The 20,947-nt window shown below is 38.3% G+C and overlaps 1 protein-coding gene across 1 annotated transcript in view; it reads left to right on the top strand.

The window, feature by feature from the left end:
- LOC136150107 (nuclease SbcCD subunit C-like) overlaps positions 1-20,947 on the top strand; it is a 140,989-nt gene that overhangs the window by 86,120 nt on the left and 33,922 nt on the right. The window contains exons 32-38 of the mRNA XM_065910879.1: positions 4,167-4,220; positions 8,362-8,466; positions 8,775-8,828; positions 9,771-9,875; positions 12,011-12,064; positions 16,999-17,103; positions 20,416-20,469. Coding sequence (XP_065766951.1) covers positions 4,167-4,220; positions 8,362-8,466; positions 8,775-8,828; positions 9,771-9,875; positions 12,011-12,064; positions 16,999-17,103; positions 20,416-20,469 — 531 coding nt within the window. The remainder of the gene's footprint in view (positions 1-4,166; positions 4,221-8,361; positions 8,467-8,774; positions 8,829-9,770; positions 9,876-12,010; positions 12,065-16,998; positions 17,104-20,415; positions 20,470-20,947) is intronic.

Below are 20,947 nucleotides of genomic sequence, written 5' to 3'. Positions count from 1 at the left end.
GTAGGAAGTCAAGAAACACCTGGAATAACAGGCAAATTTGGCCTTGGAATACGGAATGAAGCAGAGCAAAGGCTAATAGAGTTTTGCCAAGAAAACATACTGGTCATACCAAACACCCTCTTCCAACAGCACAAGAGAAGAATACACATGGACATCACTAGATGGTCAACACTGATATCAGATTGATTATATTCTTTGCAGCCAAAGATGGAGAAACTCTATACAGTCAGCAAAAACAAGACTGGGAGCTGACTGTGGCTCAGATCATGATCTCGTTATTGCTAAATTCAGACTGAAATTGAAGAAAGTAGGGAAAACCACTAGACCATTGAGGTATGACCTAAATCAAATCCCTTATGACTATACAGTGGAAGTGAGAAATAGATTTAAGGGACTAGATCTGATAGACAGAGTGCATGATGAACTATGGACAGAGGTTCATGACATTGTACAGGAGACAGGGATCAAGACCATCCCCATGGAAAAGGAATGCAAAAAGGCAAAATGATTGTCTGAGGAGGCCTTACAAATAGCTGTGAAAAGAAGAGAAGTAAAAAGCAAAGGAGAAAAAGAAAGATATTCCCATTTGAATGCAAAATTCCAAAGAATAGCAAGGAGATACAAGAAAGCCTTCCTCAGGTATCAATGCAAAGATATAGAAGAAAACAACAGAATGGGAAAGACTAGAGATCTCTTCAAGAAAATTAAAGATACCAAGGGAACATTTCATGCAAAGATGGGTTGAATAAAGGACAGAAATGGTATGGACCTAACAGAAGCAGGAGATATTCAGAAGATGTGGCAAGAATACACAGAAGAACTGTACAAAAAAGATCTTTACGACCCAGATAATCACAATGGTGTGATCACTCACCTAGAACCAGACATCCTGGAATGTGATGTCAAGTGGGCCTTAGAAAGCATCACTATGAACAAAGCTAGTGTAGGTGATGGAATTCCAGTAGAGCTATTTCAAATCCTGAAAGATGATGCGGTGAAAGTGCTGCACTCAATATGTCAGCAAATTTGGAAAACTCAGCAGTGGCCACAGGACTGGAAAAGGAAGGTTTTCATTCCAATCCCAAAGAAAGGCAATCCCAAAGAATGTTTAAACTACTGCACAATTGCACTCATCTCACACGCTAGTAAAGTAAGGCTCAAAATTCTCCAAGCCAAGCTTCAGCAATATGTGAACCATGAACTTCCAGATGTTTAAGCTGGTTTTAGGAAAGGCAGAGGAACCAGAGATCAAATTGCCAACATCCTCTGGATCATCAATAAAGCAAGAGAGTTCCAGAAAAACATCTATTTCTGCTTTATTGACTATGCCAAAGCCTTTGACTGTGTGGATCACAATAAACTGTGGAAAATTCTGAAAGAGATGGGAATACCAGACCACCTGACCTGCCTCTTGAGAAACCTATATGCAGGTCAGGAAGCAACAGTTAGAACTGGACATGAAACAACAGACTGGTTCCAAATAGGAAAAGGAATATGTCAAGGCTGTATATTGTCACCCTGCTTATTTAACTTATATGCAGAGTACCTCATGAGAAACGCTGGGCTGGAAGAAGCACAAGCTGGAATCAAGATTGCTGCATATAACCTCAGATATGCAGATGACACCACCCTTATGGCAGAAAGTGAAGAGAAACTTAAAAGCCTCTTGATGAAAGTGAAAGAGGAGAGTGAAAAAGTTGGCTTAAAGCTCAACATTCAGAAAACTAAGATCATGGCATCTGGTCCCATCACTTCATGGCAAATAGATGGGGAAATAGTGGAAACAGTGTCAGACTTTATTTTGGGGGGCTCCAAAATCACTGCAGATGGTGATTGCAGCCCTGAAATTAAAAGACGTTTACTCCTTGGATGGAAAGTTATGACCAACCTAGATAGCATATTAAAAAGCAGAGACATTACTTTGCCAACAAAGGTCCATCTAGTCAAGGCTATGGTTTTTCCAGTGGTCATGTATGGATGTGAGAGATGGACTGTGAAGAAAGCTGAGCACCGAAAAATTGATGCTTTTGAACTGTGGTGTTGGAGAAGACTCTTGAGAGTCCCTTGGACTGCAAGGAGATCCAACTAGCCCATCCTAAAAGAGATCACTCCTGGGTGTTCATTGGAAAGAGTGATGCTGAAGCTGAAACTCCGATACTTTGGTCACCTCCTGTGATGCGTTGACTCATTGGAAAAGACCCTGATGCTGGGAGGGATGGGGGCAGGAGGAGAAGGGGATGACAGAAGATGAGATGGATGGATGGCATCATCGACTCGATGGATAAGAGTTTGAATACACTCCGGTAGTTGGTGATGGACAGGGAGGCCTGGCATGTTGCCATTTATGGGGTCACAAAGAGTCGGACACGGCTGAGTGACTGAACTAACTGAACTGATAGGACTTTGAACTAGAAATATGTATAAAGATGTTTGGAAATGAATACTCTAATAATTTATCTTACTTGACTTTCCCTAGGAAGTTAGCTGTCCACAGATTTAGCAAAGTTTAGCATTGTGCCAGAGCACTGTAAAGATTATTACAAAAGAATAAATAAATAAGAAGCAAAATAAATAAATAAGTGGAGGGAATATTTGATAAGGAGAGTTTGAAAGTAAGCAAATAGACTAAGGAGGAAAGTAGTCTCAAGAAAAAGACAGGGAAAAATTTAGCTAGGATGAATTCTGAACTACTAGAAACAAGTTCAAAATGAAGAAATAATTCCAAAATAATTTTCCTTTATAACCATCACACCTAGAATATTTTAGAGTAACCCCTAATAGTGAGACCCACAAGTATCCACTAGGAAAAGTTTGCAAGATAACAAACCCCTTTGAGAAAAACAGTAAAAACCTCGGCTTTATCCCACTGGCTCTACTGATTATTTTGCATTATGGAAAGAATTTGAAATTTGGAGTAAGACACAGACTTAAATCTCAGCTCTATCTGTGCAAGATTGTTCAAATTAATCCCTCTGAGTCTTAGTTTCTTAAAAAAAAGAAGAATGTAATAGTTACCTTTCCTAAATGTTGTAAGTTTCTAGAATAGGGCCTAACACAGAGTAGGCATTTAATAGTAGATTTTGTTACTAGTAATTATAATGACCCATATATATTCATGTCGATACAATGCAACTTAACTATGCCTTTGCTCTGGCCAGAGAAATGGAAATTTTCCACAGGATAATTTTTTCTTAATTACTTGAAATATATAGTTTCCCAGTATTTTTGACCTGCGTATAAAAGGATGTAGATATATTTTATTATCATATTTTCCAGGTATTGTAAACATTACTAGAATGCCACAACAGTGATTTTGGTCGTGGACATATCAGCCAACTCCTGGAGTACCAATTCTGAGGTCAATGAGCCCATGGGAAATAACATTAGAAACCTGTTTCAGGCTATTCATGAGTCTTCTGTAGGACTAACTGAAATAGATGAGAACAGACAGCTTCCTGTGAGACACTGATCATCCATCGGGCTGTTCCCTCTAAATACCCCATTTAAAAGGAAAATGCGAATAAAGATTTTTAAACTTCTTATTAAAGTTTAGTCAGGTTGATCAAAGCTCTTTTTTTTTCAATACTGAGTATGGATAATGCCTGAACACAGCTAAGTGTTACCTGTGGATTGAGCAAAAAACTATGTTGTTTTGGTTTGTTTTGTTTTGGCCACATTACATCGCTTGCAGGATCTTAGTTCCCCAACCAGGTATCAAACCCATGCAGTGGAAGCATGGAGTCTTAACCACTGGGCTGCCAGGAAGTCCCCAAAAGTAGGTATTTTCAATGCTCCAAGTCAGATCTTTCCTACTTGAGCAGTTGCCCCTTTTAAGATGCTTGTCAACCTTATCATCAATGAAAAACAAGAATTTTTCTAGATCTGAAAGTAGAGAGGGAGACTTTTTAAATGTCAGTCCACCACTCCACCATGTAGAGTTTATCTTAATAGAATAAAAGTGAAGTTGGAAGTGTGAGTTAAGTATCTTCTTTATAATCAAGAGGTTTGTCTTTCCACACTTTCCATTTGGAATGAAAATAGGATAAAACTCGAAAGCAAGCCATAACATTTGCTGAATTTCGTGTTTTTCTTCAGCGTATAACATATCTGTCTTCCATTTCTCTCTTTTATTGTCTTTATGAATAAAATTCTGTCTTCTCTTACAGATGAGGGGAAAGTAGATGTGAGTGTGGTAATGGATGAAGGAAACTTTTTTACAGGTAGGTTAGATTTTTATTAACTCATTGTTAAGCATCTACTATATTCCAAGTATGGATACAAAAAAACCAACCTTCCAGGATCTTGTGTAGTTGAGGCAAGGAAAAAACTATAAATCAATGCAATAAAATGTTATAGGTGCTTTGTTTAAAACCTATACCAAGCAAAGGAAGAGCAGAATGGTCACTTGAACCTGAGGAGGAGAAACTGGTGAATACTTTAATAGTATGGGCGACAGTGAGCTGATCCTTGAAAGGTGAGTCAGTTTTGCCAGATAGACAGAGTGGGATGGGCAGAACTTGTGGCTGTCACCTTATGTGGCAAAAGACCGTATATGTGAAAATGTGATTAAGGATGATCTGGAGATGGAGAAAATATCCTTGATTATCCAGCTGACCCTAAATGTAATCACAAATATCCTTAGAAAAAGGAAGCAAAGTGAAATTTGATGACAGAAAAAGTAGAAGGCAATGCAGCAATGGAAGCCAGATGCTATACTGCTGACTTTAAAGATGGAAGAGGGGTCATGAACCAAGGAAAGTAAGTGACCTCTAGACATGGAAAATGCAAGGGAACAGATTCTCTCTCTAGAGCCTCCTGAAGGAGTCAGCCTTGCAGATACCTTGATGTTACCCCAGTGGGACTGACTCAGACCTCTGACCCCCAGAACTGCACAAGAAACAAATCCATGTTGTTTTAGGTCACCAAGATTTTGGTAATTTGTAACATATAGCAATATCAGGAAACTAATATAGGAGACAAATCATGGAGGACCTTGGATACCAAATAAAGGAGTATGAATTTTATTATGTGCTGAGTGGGAAGTCATTCCAGGGTTTTAAACAGGGGACTATGTGATTAGATTTTCAAATTAGAAAGATTACTCAAGCTGCAGTATAAATGATGGATGGAGATTTGTGTGCTAGAATAGAGTCAGGGAGACTAGTTACGAAGCAGATTATAACTGTTCAGGCAAAAGACAATAAAGGTCAAAACTAAACCATTATTTATGAGACTTGAAAAGAAAGGGGCATATGTAAGAGATGTTACAGATGTAGAATCTATAGGATTTTGCTACTCATGAGCTATGGAAATAGAGCAGAAGGATGGAGTGAAGGCTGACTCCTTTGTTTCTGAGTTGGGTAGTTGGGTGGGTGATAACAACATTTACCAAAATAAAGACTTCAGCAAAACAGACTTAGGAACAAAGCTATAGTCTTCATTATGGTCATATTGAATTTGGGGTTCCTGTGAGACATCTATGGGAAATTGAATGATAGGCAGTTGAATATGTGGGTAAGAATCTGAAACCACCTCTTTTTTCTGAGTCAGTCAGACCTCAAGTCGGGAAGAGAATCTGTGTAAATGTGGAGTTAAATTCAGAGGAATTTACCTCAAAGCTTCAATTTTCTCCATAAAGTGTCAAACAAAATCATCTACTGAAAAAAAAAAAAAAAGCACATTAAGGAGGCAGGGAACTTCAAAAAAAAGTATTGCTGATTTTGGGGTTTCCAGGTGGCACTAGAGGTAAAGGACCCACCTGCCAATGAAGGGGACATAGAGATGCAGGTTCAGTCCCTGGGTTGGGAAGATCCCCCAGAGGACGACATGGCAACCCACTCCAGTATTCTTGCCTGGAGAATCCCATGGACAGAGGAGCCTGGCAGGCTACATTCCATAGGGTTGCAGAGTCAGACACAACTGAAACGACTTAGCATGCATGGACATTGCTGGTTTCAGATTACTTTGGTAGAAAATAGGAACTAGAGAAATATATGAAAGCACTGCAGAGAAGTGCCAAGAGTCAAACAAGGTCAGTTATCATAAATAAGTAACTTTTCCCATGATTATGGTATTCTTCAGGTGGACCAAGTTAGGAATTTCTCAAGGCTGATGTGCCAAAAGAATGAAAGCATAAAGACATGAAAGGTGTAGTCAAGAGAGTGGTTAAGTGGTCGAGTATGGGCAGATAGGGAAAGAACTGAAAATGGAAATTATAATGGAAATTATGAACTTAGAGAAAAGTGAAGGGGTGGAATGAAGGGCTCTACAGAGATTATAACATGTGTGGTAGGAGTAAGGAAGTAAATTAAGTGGGAAAATAGGAAGTTCTGGCCAGGAGCGTGCATGTTAGAATTTAAGATTTTAAAAAGCACTTCCAGGTGATAACAAAGTCAAGGGTATGTCCATGTCAGTTAACTAGTATAGAATTTATGAGATAAGTCTGAGGATAAGGAGATCAGAGATCTGGAGAATAAGTTGTTGAATGAGCCCTCCAAATAAAGACTGGAATTCACTGTAATGATGCCAGGAGTTTAAGTGCAGAGGAAGACTGTGAGTAACAGGATATAAGCTCCTGATACGACCAAGAAATCAATTAAGTGACAATAAAAAGAAAGTGTTTCATAAATCTCAAAAGAGGAAAGGTTTGAGCATAGTTGGAAAGCAGCAACTGGAATCCAGGAGAATGCCAAGCCCTAAGACAATGGGATATAGAATAATGAGCAGTTTTCTCTAAATAAAAAATTAAAATTAATAATAATAATAATAATAGAAAAGTCTATTAGGAAAAGGTGAAATTAACTTAAGAAAGAAGGTAAGAGTCTGCAAAGAGATTGACAATATAGAGAAATTGAAATTTAATGACATATGAGTCCAAAAGGGCACTATAGGAAGGGTTGAAAAGAAAGCTAGCAATGGAAGAAAAATTAGAATGGTAAAACAGAATATAGAGAGGGTAGACATTTTTGAGATCCTTACCTTTTGAGAAAGAAAATGATACAAATAAAAGAGTGATACAAATAATAATAATCTTGAGGCAGAAGGTGGTTCATGCCTGTCAGAAGCTTGATGAAGTTAGCAGACGGAGGAAACCAAAATTGAAAAAGACACATGTATCCCATTGTTCTTTGCAACACTATTTACAATAGCTAGAACAAGAAAGCAACCTAGATGTCAATCGACAGATGAATGGATAAAGAAGTTGTGGTACATATACACAATGGAATATTACTCAGCCATAAAGAAGGAATACATTTGAGTCAGTTCTAATGAGGTGGATGAACCTAGAGCTTATTATACAGAGTGAAGTAAGTCAGAAAAAGAAAGATAAGTATCATATACTAATGCATATGTACGGAATCTAGAAAGATATACTGAAGAATTTATTTGCAGGGCAGCAATGGAGAAACAGACAGAGAGAACAGACTTATGGACATGGGAGAAGGGAGGAGAGGGTGAGATGTATGGAGAGAGGGACGTGAAAACTTTTATTACCATATGTAAAATAGATAGCCCTCAGGAATTTTCTGTATGTCTCAGGAAACTCAAACAGGGGCTATGTATCAACCTAGAGGGGTAGGATAGAGAGGGAGAAGGGAGGGAGGTTCAAGAGGGAGGGGATATTTGTATACCTATGGCTGATTCATGTTCAGGTTTGACAGAAAACAACAAAATTCTATAAAGCAATTGTCCTTCAATTAAAAAATAAATAAATTTTTGAAAAAAGAAAGAAGGCCCTGAAGAAAAGCCCAGGTATAGTTCCACGACACATGATCAAAAAGACTGTAAAACTGGGATTTTAATGCATGCACAAAATTTTATTTTAATAGCAGTTATTTCCTTATTGATATATTATCTGCTACTGCTGCTGCTAAGTCGCTTCAGTCGTGTCCAACTCTGTGCGACCCCATAGACAGCAGCCCACCAGGCCCTTCTGTCCATGGGATTCTGCAGGCGAGAATACTGGAGTGGGTTGCCATTTCCTTCTCCAATGCATGAACATGAAAAGTGAAAGTGAAGTCATTCAATTGTGTCCTACTCTTAGCAACCCCATGGACTGCAGCCTACCAGGCTCCTTGTCCATGGGATTTTCCAGGCAAGAGTACTGGAGTGGGTTACCTTTGCCTTCTCCGATATATTCTCTCACTCTACCTATTTACTGATGAATGTTTCCATCTACTGACTCGCAGCCTAACTTTGATCACCTTTGTTTAGCCAAAATACTCTAAGATCATGTTTTAGCAGTAGTTTACATTCTTGCCAGGTTTGCTTCATTGACAAAGACAATATAGGGATTTTTTTAACAATAAAGAATCATCATTCTTCAAATTGTCAACCGTTACCATGTTTTACTTTTTAAAGGTGAGAAAGTTGATACTAGTAACCTGGAAAATTTTCTGGAAAATATGGGAATAGATCTCACAGAAGATAAAGGCACGGAACTACTGAACAATCTTCCAGTAGATGGTGAGCATTAAAAATACCACAGTGGGGAAAAAAGTCATGGTGACCTTCAAGGAAACTTGAGACTACAGACTACAGACTTACATGACTAATATGCGCTATTTATGGACTGTCTCATGCCCTCCCCACCAAAATGATTTTACCAAGTTGAGAGCTGTTTCCATTCCTGAGTTTTATTCTTTTAAGTGAAATAATAAGAATGTCTAGAATAAAACATGCAAGTCTTTGTATTTCTAAAATTATGTGTGTTTTATTCTATTTTAAAATATCTAGATTGCTGTCTGAGCTTTGGATTTTTCCCTTTCTTGCAGCACAAAGAAGGGTGTATATGAACAGGTTGATGAAAGAATTGCAGTCTCTTGAAGGTGAGTGAGAAGTATGAAAAGGCAATTAAAACTGAGGACATTGAGCTTTGTTCTTATTTTCAAAAACTCTGTTTTACATATTTCAGATTATTAATCCTGCTGTCCCAGTTATTAATTCAGTATTTATTTTTTATATGCCTTAGGTACTGTACCTTCACCAAAATTGTTTAACTACAGTAAACTACAAAGCTTTGGTTCCCAAATAAAGTTGTATGTCAGAGTAACTGGGGAAGAGGGAAAGATTTAGCATTCAGATTACTGGGCCTCTTTCAGTCATATTGATATTGACTTTCCAGAGATAGTACCTAGAAATGTGTTATTAAATGTATAGGATTATGATAGAGTAAATCCATGAACAGGATGAATGGATGGATATTTCTCCATTAATTTAGCAAGTTTCAAATCCTACTATACAGACATGTTTATAAAGGTTAATTTTAGTCTTTGTCATGACTTATCAGATATCTCCTGGAAGGAAATGGCAACCCACTCCAGTACTCTTGCCTGGAAAATTCCATGGCTAGACTGGGTCGCAAAGAGTCGGACATGACTGAGCAACTTCACTTTCTTTCTTTCTATAGTTCCTTTTGGAGAAGGAAATGGCAACCCACTCCAGTGTTCTTGCCTGGAGAATCCCATGGATTGAGGGGCCTGGTGGGCTGCAGTCTATGGGGTTGCAAAGAGTCAGACACGACTAAGCAACTAACACACACACACACATCAGATACCTCCAACCCCTTAGTTTCTTCTCTTAAAAGTTTTCCAAATCCCAGAGATCAAAGTTTAGGAATTTCTGACTTAGACACCAAGACCACGTTTACTTCAGCCATTTGTTCTTTGCTCTTTATTCTCTACAAGTATTGATGCCTCAATATGAACTAAAATAATCCACTCCTTACATCACTAGAACTATTTCTCATATCCATCCCGTTCTTTCCTAAGGGACAAAGGTATCTTCAGATAAAGTGGACATTTGCCTTAAAAACATGGGAATTGATCTCACAGAGGAAGAAATCCAGGAACTAAAGGACCACCTACCAGTTTATGGTGAGAGTTTTGATATCAATATACACCTTAGCAAAACTTTGGATATGAGGCCAGTGTCAGGGCTGGAATGATTGAAGATATGATGTATAATATATGAAAAGAAGAAAAAGAGTGAGGCCTTCAGCACAGCTGAAGCCAAGTAACTATCACTCGGGGAAGATCACCAAGACGGCTGCCCAATATAGATGACAAGTGTCACTCTCCATAGGGAATGCCAAGGTCTAACAAGAATACTCAAATCTTTAATCATTGGGTTGTTGTGGGTTTTTCTAAGAATGTGGAGGATTTATTGAACTAGAGATTTTGTAGATTTCAGAGAACTAGTGTCAACACTTCAATCCTTGAGTCCCTGCTGTTAATCCAGCATTAAAAAGTAGTGTGCAACATTTACATAGTCCTGGCATGTGCAAGGCACTATTCTAAGCAGTTTACTATATCATTTAATCTTCCAAACTACTCTATAAGTTCCATTTTAATGCTTAATTTATATATCAGGAAACTAAGGCACAGAGAAAACAAGTAGCTTGCCTAGAGTCAGAGAGCTAGTGGTAGACAGACAATCTGGCTCCAGAAACTGTCTTTCAACCACTCTGCTAATATTGCCACGAACTACAGAATTAATGATCTTAAGAAAATGTATAGTGAAGTTACCAACTGGCATTAAATTTGGCATGTGTTAGACTGTGGTGTTGAAGAAGACTCCTGAGAGTCCCTTGGACTGCAAGGAGATCCAACCAGTCCATCCTAAAGGAGATCAGTCCTGGGTGTTCATTGGAAGGACTGATGTTCAAGCTAAAACTCCAATACTTTGGTCACCTGATGTGAAGAACTGACTCATTTGAAAAGACCCTGATGCGGGGAAGATTGAAGGAGGGAGGAGAAGGAGACGACAGAGGATGAGATGGTTGGATGGCATCACTGACTCAATGGACATGGGTTTGGGTGGACTCTGGGAGTTGGTGATGGACAGGGAGGCATGCTGTGGTTCATAGGGTCGCAAAGAGTTGAACACGACTGAACAACAACAAAGCTTTTATGGAACATCACTCTTGAACAAACCATTAAACTGGTATCTCACCCTTGGGGGAACTTAAAATCTGAAGAATATTAAAAATAATACAAGAATGCAAACACATTTGAGCAGTGATGAATTGGCACCCTTGACCAAGTCATGAGTGGAGAATGAGCTTGTCCGTGGACAGTTTTAAGGCTGCAAAGTGAATCTTGCCCGTTAGTGTAATAGCATCTTTTTACTATTAAGGGCAAGAGGAGAAGGGGGCGACAGAGTATGAGATGGGGCATCACCCACTCAATGGACGTGAGTTTAAGCAAATTCTGGGAGATAGTGAAGGACAGGGAAGCCTGGCATGCTGCAGTTCATGGGGTCCCAAAGAGCTGGACACAACTCAGCACCTTACCAACAATAATCCTTTAATTACTATTGTAACGTCCAGATTTAGTGTTTCCTAAACTTTCAGTTTTATAAACTCATTAAAATGTATCTATTGATATCCAATAGCTTCTGGTTTGATTTTGAGAAAGACTGACTAAAGAAAGTAAGTTAATGGTCTATGAAAAAGTCTTTCCATTGAGAATGGGTACTGCAAAACAAAAATTTTGTCAGTAAACAGAACAAATATAACTTGGAAGTTTAACCAAATACATCAACATGATGGTGATTGTGTTAGCAAGCTAAGAGCACCAGACATGCACACCAGCAGTCTCTCCTTTAAGGGTATCACTTGGTGCCAAGGTGAACATAAGCCCAAAGGTAAAGTCAACACTGGTGAAATGGAGACATAATTTTTAAACAAAATTTTTAAATTCTTAATAAGTTTCAAACTCCTGTCTGAGAAAGACTAACCTAATAAAAGAGTGTCTCAAAGGAAAGGAGAGTACTTTTTTTTTTTTTTTTTTAGGAGAGTACTTTAAACATTGCTCATGCACTGTGCTGTGTGGATTTTTGATAGAGTAAAATGCAGGAACTGTTTTAATTACAAGTATGATCTCTGACATGAAAAGCTAATAAACTTCTAGGGAAATGTTTTCAAATGGTTTAATTTGGGCATTTTGCTTCACAATTTAAGGATTTCATATCATTTTTCTGAAAAATTTTTTTATTTTTTACCTTTAAGATAATGAGAAGATTGATTTGAATGTGTTGATGGATAAAGTTAAAAATATTACAGGTGAGTGAGATATTACAATTATTATTTGGCCTTGAAGTTTTATATGGAACTGTATTTTAAATATAATAATGTTTCCTTTCTTTATTCACTCAACAACTATTTATTCAGCACTTACTACATGCCAGGCATTGTTTGAGGCATTTACAGTACATCAGTAAACAGAACAAATATAACTTCCCCCACCAAGCTTACATTCTAGCAGAGGAAATAAGCAGTAAACAATAAATGTTATAAATAAGTGCATTATATAGTATGTTTGAAAGTGGTAAATTCTATACAGAAGGATGAAAAGTAGACTACAGTAAAGGAGGCTGGGAGAGCAAAGTATGTTGGGAAAAGGAGGAGTTACAGTCTTAAATAGAGAATCGGGTCTCTTTAAGATGGTGACATTTGAGCAAATACCTGAAGAAGGTATGAGTTTCAGTCATGTGGGGACTTCTGGAAAAAGAGTGTTGCAGGCAAAGGAAATAAGTACTAAGGCCCAAAGGTGAGAGCATATCTGGGGTATTCAAGAAACAGCAAGAAGGCCAATGTAGCTGAAGTTGAGTAAGTAAGGAAAACAGTAATAGGAGATAAGAAGAGAGACGTGATGGCTACAAGATCAGCCATCACCATGAAAGCCCTGCCAGGTCTTGGGCTTTTTTCTAAGAGAAATGGAAAGTCATTGAAGGATTTAGAGCTGAGGCATGATATAATCTGACCTAATCTTTCATCAGATCTTTCCAGATTCTGTGTGAACAGATGGTGGGGTGAAGCAGTGGAGGTGGGGGAAGTGGAAGAAAGAAACCAAGAATAGAAACAGGGAAACCATATAAGAGGCTTTTAGGGTAATCCACGTTAGAGATGATGGTTTTTAATACCAGGTTAGATAACAATAAAGTGATGAAAAATAGGGATTTTCCTGGAAGTCCAGTGGTTAAGATTCTGGGCTTCAACTGCAGGGGACACGAATTTGACCCCTGGCCTTGGGTGGGGTGAGTACTAGATCCCCATTTTGCCTGGAGTCACTGCCAAAAAAAAAAGTAATTGAATTTTGGTATATTTTAAAAGGAGCCACTGTGATGGATGTTAACTAGACTTACTGTGGTGATCATTTTGTAACACAACGTACACAAAGAAATCCTTCAGACAAAGAGATACTGACAATTGAAAGTTGGACTAGTGTGCATTGAAATGGCAAAGGTTAGAGATTTGGTCAGTGCATCTATAGCATCTACCGTATCAGATTAGAGGGCAAATCAACAGAGTTAAATGCTGCTGATAATCCAAGTAAGATAACGGCTGAGAATTGACCATTGTGTATAGCCACATGGAGATCACTGGTAATATCAAAAAGAGAAGTTAAAAAAGAGAGAGAGAGACGTTGTAGGTGGTGAGAGTGGAAAGAAGCCTAACTGAAGGATGTTTAATAGAAAAGTGAGGATAAGATTTAGAAACAGTGAATATGGAATTTCCTGGTGGTCGGTGTTTAGGACTTCTTTCAGTTCAGTTCAGTTCAGTCACTCAGTCGTGTCCAACTCTTTGTGACCCCATGGACTGCAGCACGCCAGGCTTCCCTGTCCATCACCAACTCCTGGAGCTTATTCAAACTCATGTCCATCAAGTCAGTGATGCCATCCAACCATCTCATCCTCTGTCATCCCCTTCTCCTCCTGCCTTCAATCTTTCCTAGCTTCAGGGTCTTTTCAAATGAGGCAGTTCTTTGCATCAGGTGGCCAAAGTATTAGAGTTTCAGCTTCAACATCCGTCCTTCCAATGAATATTCAGGACCGATTTTGTTTAGGCTTGACAGTTTGGATCTCCTTGAAGTCCAAGGGACTCTCAAGAGTCTTCTTCAATACCACAGTTCAAAAGCATCAATTCTTTAGCACTCAGCTTTCTTTATAGTCCCACTCTTACATCCATACATGACTACTGGAAAAACCATGGCTTTGACTAGATGTACTTTTGCTGGCTGAGTGATATCTCTGCTTTTTGATATGCTATCCAGGTTGGTCATAGCATTTCTTCCAAGGAGCAAGCGTCTTTTAATTTCATAGCTGCTGTCACCATCTGCAGTGATTTTGGAGCCTAAGAAAACAAAGTCTTTCACTTTTTCCATTATTTTCCCATCTATTTGCCATGAAGTGATGAAACAAGATGCCATGAAGTGATGGAACAAGATGCCATGATCTTAGTTTTCTGAATGTTGAGTTTTAAGCCAACTTTTTCACTCTTCTCTTTTACCTTCATCAAGAGGCTCTTTAGTTCTTCTTCAGTTTCTGCCATGAGGACTTCTTTAATTAGAGATATAAAAGAAGTTGTGATTAAATAGAGAAGAAGGAAGTCGTAGTTTGAAAGAGAAGTGATATGAAGCAGTCAACAAGAAGAGTGGGAAAGTTAATGAACCAGCCGAGTATGGTGTGATTGCCCGACAGAAATAAGGACCTACTTGAGCTTCATGGTTATCAATTTAACGTGAAAACTGCATAGTTAACTTCAACTCCATGCAGCTGCATGACTGCAGACACAGAATAAGCTGCTGCTGCTGCTGCTAAGTTGCTTCAGTCATGTCCAACTCTGTGCGACCTCACAGACGGCAGCCCACCAGACTCCCCCGTCCCTGGGTTTCTCCAGGTAAGAACACTGGAGTGGGTTGCCATTTCCTTCTCCAATGCGTGAAAGTGAAGTTGCTTAGTCGTGTCCAACTCTTCGTGACCCCATGGACTGCAACCTACCAGGCTCCTCCATCCACGGGATTTTCCAGGCAAGAGTACTGGAGTGGGGTGCCATTGCCTTCTCCAACAGAATAAGCAGACACTTCTTTTAACCAGGAATGGAGTTTTGCCAAGTGAGTATATTAAAAGCAAGAGTGGATCAATTTAAATGCAGCCTTCCACAAAATTTAAACATGCTTATCACTTTCTTTGCTCACCATTGTTTCTTACTTCTACTTTTTTGGGGATTGACTTTATTCTTCCTCAAGTAAATTGTTCTTAGTACTTTCAACAATAGTCAGTCTTTGTCTGAAAAATCTTTATTTTACATTCATGCTTGAATCATGGTTTGACTAAGTCTAAACGTGTAGATGGTCATTTTACCTTAGAATACTGACATGTGCAGCTCCTATGGGCTTCCCAGTTGGTGCTAGTGGTAAGGAACCTGCCTGCCAATGCAGGAGACATATTGGTCCCTAGGTTGGGAAGATCCCCTGGAGGAGAGAATGGCAACCCACTCCAGTATTCTTGTCTGGAGAATTCCATGAATAGAGGAGCCTGGCAGGCTACAGTCCATAGGGTCACAAAGAGTCAGACATGGCTAAAGCAACTTCGCACACATGCATGCATTCAGCTACTATGTCTGAAAAAAGTGTAATGAAACTGGTTCCACAAGGCTGAAAAGTTGACAACTTGATTCACCTACTGCTTCAGGAACTACCTTCATCTGCCAGCCTTACAGACTCTCTAGCATCTCCTATTCACAGGATTTAATATAGAGCCAGCTGGCAAAACAGAAATGTGATTTAGAGTCCCACACATAAGGGCTTCCCTGGTGGCTCAGATAGTAAAGAATCTGCCTGCAATGCAGAAGACCCAGGTTCAATCCCTGGGTCAGAAGAACTCCTGGAAAAGGGAATGGCAACCCACTTCAGTATTCTTGCCTAGAGAATTCCACGGACAGAGGAGCCTGGCAGGCTACTGTCCGTGGGGTCACAAAGAGTCAGACGTGGCTGAGTGACTAACACACACACACAAAGCAAAGTACAGAAGGGTAAGACCGGAGCACTGAGAATTAGTTCCTAAATCTCCTTTTGACTACTCAGCTACAGACTCTTCTACATATATTTGAATTTAGCTTCCATATAAAGCAATAAAAAAAAAAAAACTCTCTTAGTTTCCAACTAGTAAGATGCAGCTATCCTTCATACAAGTGAAAGTTGTCTTCACTCTCTCCCCAGAATAAGAAGCAGCAAAGTTCCAACAGTCTATCTCTGGGAGACAGTCATACATCTCTGGGTCATGTTAGTTACTTCCCAAATTTAGTTACAGCCGCATTTGAACATTGTTACTTAGAGATTAAGCTGTAAAGTTAGCCTATAATAAAATTTGTATTTTAATTTAAAAGGGGAAAAAGAGATAAAAGAACATACATACATAGATAGGTAGACTCATATGCACTGTTTCCTGGCCCTCTTTTTTGTCATTAAAAAATTAACTATAAGTCTTCATTGCTTTGTGATAGTTAATCTCTTTTTCTCTTGTAACTCTTAAGATTATCTCTATCTTTGAAGTTCTCATTATCACGTGGCCAAGTGTAGATTTCTTTATATTTTTCCTGCTTGGAACTTCTGATTCCTGAAACTGAACATTTATGCCTTTCATCAAGTCTGAAAATCCTCAGTCCTTACGTTTCAGTATTATCTCACCCCTCTTTTCTCTTTTTTCACTTTTGGAAACTCCTATTATATATATGTTAGACTTTCTTATTTGGTTTTTCATATCTTTTTTTCAGCTTGCAATGCATTAATAATTGTATAAATATAACTTTATTCAAGGTGGAAATTTTTATAAGTCAATTTTTATTATCATTATTAAAACTAATTCTATAATTTAGGCAACAGAAGAAAATAAAGATGAAGAAGAGGGAGGCCTAGAGGAGGGGAGAAAGAAGGAAGAAGGGAAAAAATAAAGAAAATAATACAACTGTTATGTGATTGAATTCTTTATATTAGCCATCAAACAGTATCTAAGTTACTGAGATTATACAATTTCTATTTTACTTTTTATGCATATTATTGTCTTATCATTATAAGAGGTTCTCTGTACTTAGATTGAAATAAAAATGTCTGACTCCCCTCCTTGATTCTGAAGAGCTTAACAAGCCTTCATTGTACCTTATTCTTTCGCCTGCACCTGATAAGGATGTTTAATATATACACGTTTCCTTTTCTAAAGGAGAGAAGATTCACATTGAAGACCTGAAAAATGTTCTTAAAAACATGGGAATAGAGATCACAAATAAGGAATACAAAAAGCTTATTAAAACTCTGCCCGTTTCTGGTAAGCATTTAAGTGTGTTCTATGTCACTGAAGTCTAAAAATGTACTCCTTCAACAAACATTTACTGAAGCTCTCTTTTGTACATAGCACTGTACTAAACTCTGTTGGGCAGGTACCGTGACTGTGGGGAGCACATTTCCTCAAGTTCCTGCCCTCCTAAACAAAACTTCAGGGAAGGTTAGGTGTAGGGTTTTGTATAAGAAATTCTAACATTTGAAACATTTTATGTAAATTAAAAATATTGTTTAAAGATTCAATCTTAGCATTTTTTTAGAAATCCTGTTCTTTTCTTTTTTTTTTTTAATTTTATTAGTTGGAGGCCAATTACTTCACAACATTTCAGTGGGTTTTGTCAAACATTGACACGAATCAGCCATAGAGTTACACGTATTCCCCATCCCGATCCCCGCTCCCACCTCCCTCTCCACCCGACTCCTCTGGGTCCTCCCAGTGCACCAGGCCCGAGCACTCGTCTCATGCATCTCACCTGGGCTAGTGATCTGTTTCACCATAGATAATATACATGCTGTTCTTTTGAAACATCCCACCCTCACCTTCTCGCACAGAGTTCAAAAGTCTGTTCTGTACTTCTGTGTCTCTTTTTCTGTTTTGCTTATAGGGTTATCGTTACCATCTTTCTAAATTCCATATATATGTGTTAGTATGCTGTAATGTTCTTTATCTTTCTGGCTTACTTCACTCTGTATAATGGGCTCCAGTTTCATCCATCTCATTAGAACTGATTCAAATGAATTCTTTTTAACGGCTGAGTAATATTCCATGGTGTATATGTACCACAGCTTCCTTATCCATTCATCTGCTGATGGGCATCTAGGCTGCTTCCATGTCCTGGTTATTATAAACAGTGCTGCGATGAACATTGGGGTGCACGTGTCTCTTTCAGATCTGGTTTCCTCGGTGTTTATGCCCAGAAGTGGTATTGCTGGGTCATATGGCAGTTCTATTTCCAGTTTTTTAAGAAATCTCCACACTGTTTTCCATAGTGGCTGTACTAGTTTGCATTCCCACCAACAGTGTAAGAGGGTTCCCTTTTCTCCACACCCTCTCCAGCATTTATTGCTTGTAGACTTTTGGATAGCAGCCATCCTGACTGGCGTGTAATGGTACCTCATTGTGGTTTTGATTTGCATTTCTCTGATAATGAGTGATGTTGAGCATCTTTTCATGTGTTTGTTAGCCATCTGTATGTCTTCTTTGGAGAAATGTCTGTTTAGTTCTTTGGCCCATTTTTTGATTGGGTCATTTATTTTTCTGGAATTGAGCTTCAGGAGTTGCTTGTATATTTTTTAGATTAATCCTTTGTCTGTTTCTTCATTTGCTATTATTTTCTCCCAATCTGAGGGCTGTCTTTTCACCTTACTTATAGTTTCCTTTGTAGTGCAGAAGCTTTTAAGTTTCATTAGGTCCCATTTGTTTAGTTTTGCTTTTATTTCCAATATTCTGGGAGGTGGGTCATAGAGGACCCTGCTGAGATTTATATCGGAGAGTGTTTTGCCTATGTTCTCCTCTAGGAGTTTTATAGTTTCTGGTCTTACATTTAGATCTTTAATCCATTTTGAGTTTATTTTTGTGTATGGTGTTAGAAAGTGTTCTAGTTTCATTCTTTTACAGGTGGTTGACCAGTTTTCCCAGCACCACTTGTTAAAGAGGTTGTCTTTTTTCCATTGTATATCCTTGCCTCCTTTGTCAAAGATAAGGTGTCCATAGCTTCGTGGATTTATCTCTGGGCTTTCTATTCTGTTCCATTGATCTATATTTCTGTCTTTGTGCCAGTACCATACTGTCTTGATGACTGTGGCTAATTCCAAAACCAGACAAAGATGCCACAAAAAAAGAAAACTACAGGCCAATATCACTGATGAACATAGATGCAAAAATCCTTAACAAAATTCTAGCAAACAGAATCCAACAACATATTAAAAAAATCATACACCATGACCAAGTGGGCTTTATCCCAGGAATGCAAGGATTCTTCAATATCCGCAAGTCAATCAATGTAATACACCACATTAACAAATTGAGAGATAAAAACCATATGATTATCTCAATAGATGCAGAGAAAGCCTTTGACAAAATTCAACACTCATTTATGATTAAAACTCTCCAGAAAGCAGGAATAGAGGGAACATACCTCAACATAATAAAAGCTATATATGACAAACCTACAGCAAGCATCACCCTCAATGGTGAAAAATTGAAAGCATTTCCCCTGAAATCAGGAACAAGACAAGGGTGCCCACTCTCACCACCACTATTCAACATAGTCTTGGAAGTTTTGGCCACAACAATCAGAGCAGAAAAAGAAGTAAAAGGAATCCAGATAGGAAAAGAAGAAGTGAAACTCTCGCTGTTTGCAGATGACATGATCCTCTACATAGAAAACCCTAAAGACTCTTCCAGAAAATTACTAGAGCTAATCAATGAATATAGTAAAGTTGCAGGATATAAAATTAACACACAGAAATCCCTTGCATTCCTATATACTAACAATGAAAAAACAGAAAGAGAAATTAAGGAAACAATACCATTCACCATTGCAACAAAAAGAATAAAATACTTAGGAGTATATCTACCTAAAGAAACAAAAGACCTGTACATAGAAAACTATAAAACACTGATGAAAGAAATCAAAGAGGACACAAACAGGTGGAGAAACATACCGTGTTCATGGATTGGAAGAATCAATATTGTCAAAATGGCTATTCTACCCAAAGCAATCTATAGATTCAATGCAATCCCTATCAAGCTACCAACGGTATTTTTCACAGAACTAGAACAAATAATTTCACAATTTGTATGGAAATACAGAAAACCACGAATAGCCAAAGTAATCTTGAGAAAGAAGAATGGAACTGGAGGAATCAACCTGCCTGAAATCCTGTTCTTTTCATTTAGATTTTGCTTTAGGAAACTGGGACCTCTTTAGACAGAAGTCCCATATAGGACACACATGTCCTTTCATCTCTTTGGGAGAAATCTAAAGTCTAATGTAAGAAGAGAAAAGGGAAGGAGGATAGGAAAATGAAGAAAGAAAAATAAAGCCAAATGAGAGAGGAGAAATGGTAAAGAAAAAACTATGTGTGTTTCGGCAAAGTAGGATGCCACTAGCAGTAGTCTTCTCTTCTGTCCAGTGGATAGATTCACTACGCTGAATTTTCTGAGTACTTTTTATTTCATTGAGAATAAACTTTGATAAATTTAAGTTTTCCCTTTCTGGAAGTAAATACTGATTTTTATTAATCATCAAAAACTAAATCATGGTGTTTTTTGTTGTTGTTTGTTTGTTTACAGCTGATAAAAAGGTGTTTAAGAAAGAATTACTGAGGGGTGTGAAGTCTTTCAAAGGTGAGTGGAAAAAAAGACGTGTGTCCATGTGTGCTCAGTCATCACCATTTCATTGAAAACTTATTTGTAAACATCATTTTTAAGACTATATCATTGTGTTGTATTTACACACACACAATTTACTTGATTATTCTTTTCTTTTTAAATTTATTTTTTTTAATTGAAGGATAATTGCTTTACAGAATTTTGTTGTTTTCTGTCAAACCTGAACATGAATCAGCCATAGGTATGCATATATCCCCTCCCTACTCAAACCCCCTCCCATCTCCCTCCCCATCCCACCCCTCCAGGTTGACACAGAACCCCTATTTGAGTTTCCTGAGCCATACAGTAAATTCCCACTGGAATTTTACACATGGTGATGTAAGTTCCCATGTTACTCTTTCCATACATCTCACCCTCTCCTCCTCACTCCCCATGTCCATAAGTCTATTCTCTGTGTCTGTTTCTCTACTGCTTCCCTGTACACAAATTCTTC

Source organism: Muntiacus reevesi, chromosome 18 (assembly GCF_963930625.1).
Source record: "Muntiacus reevesi chromosome 18, mMunRee1.1, whole genome shotgun sequence".
Lineage (NCBI taxonomy): Eukaryota > Metazoa > Chordata > Mammalia > Artiodactyla > Cervidae > Muntiacus > Muntiacus reevesi.
Note: the sequence above shows the minus strand (reverse complement) of the source record. Positions and strands in the feature narration are given on the sequence as shown.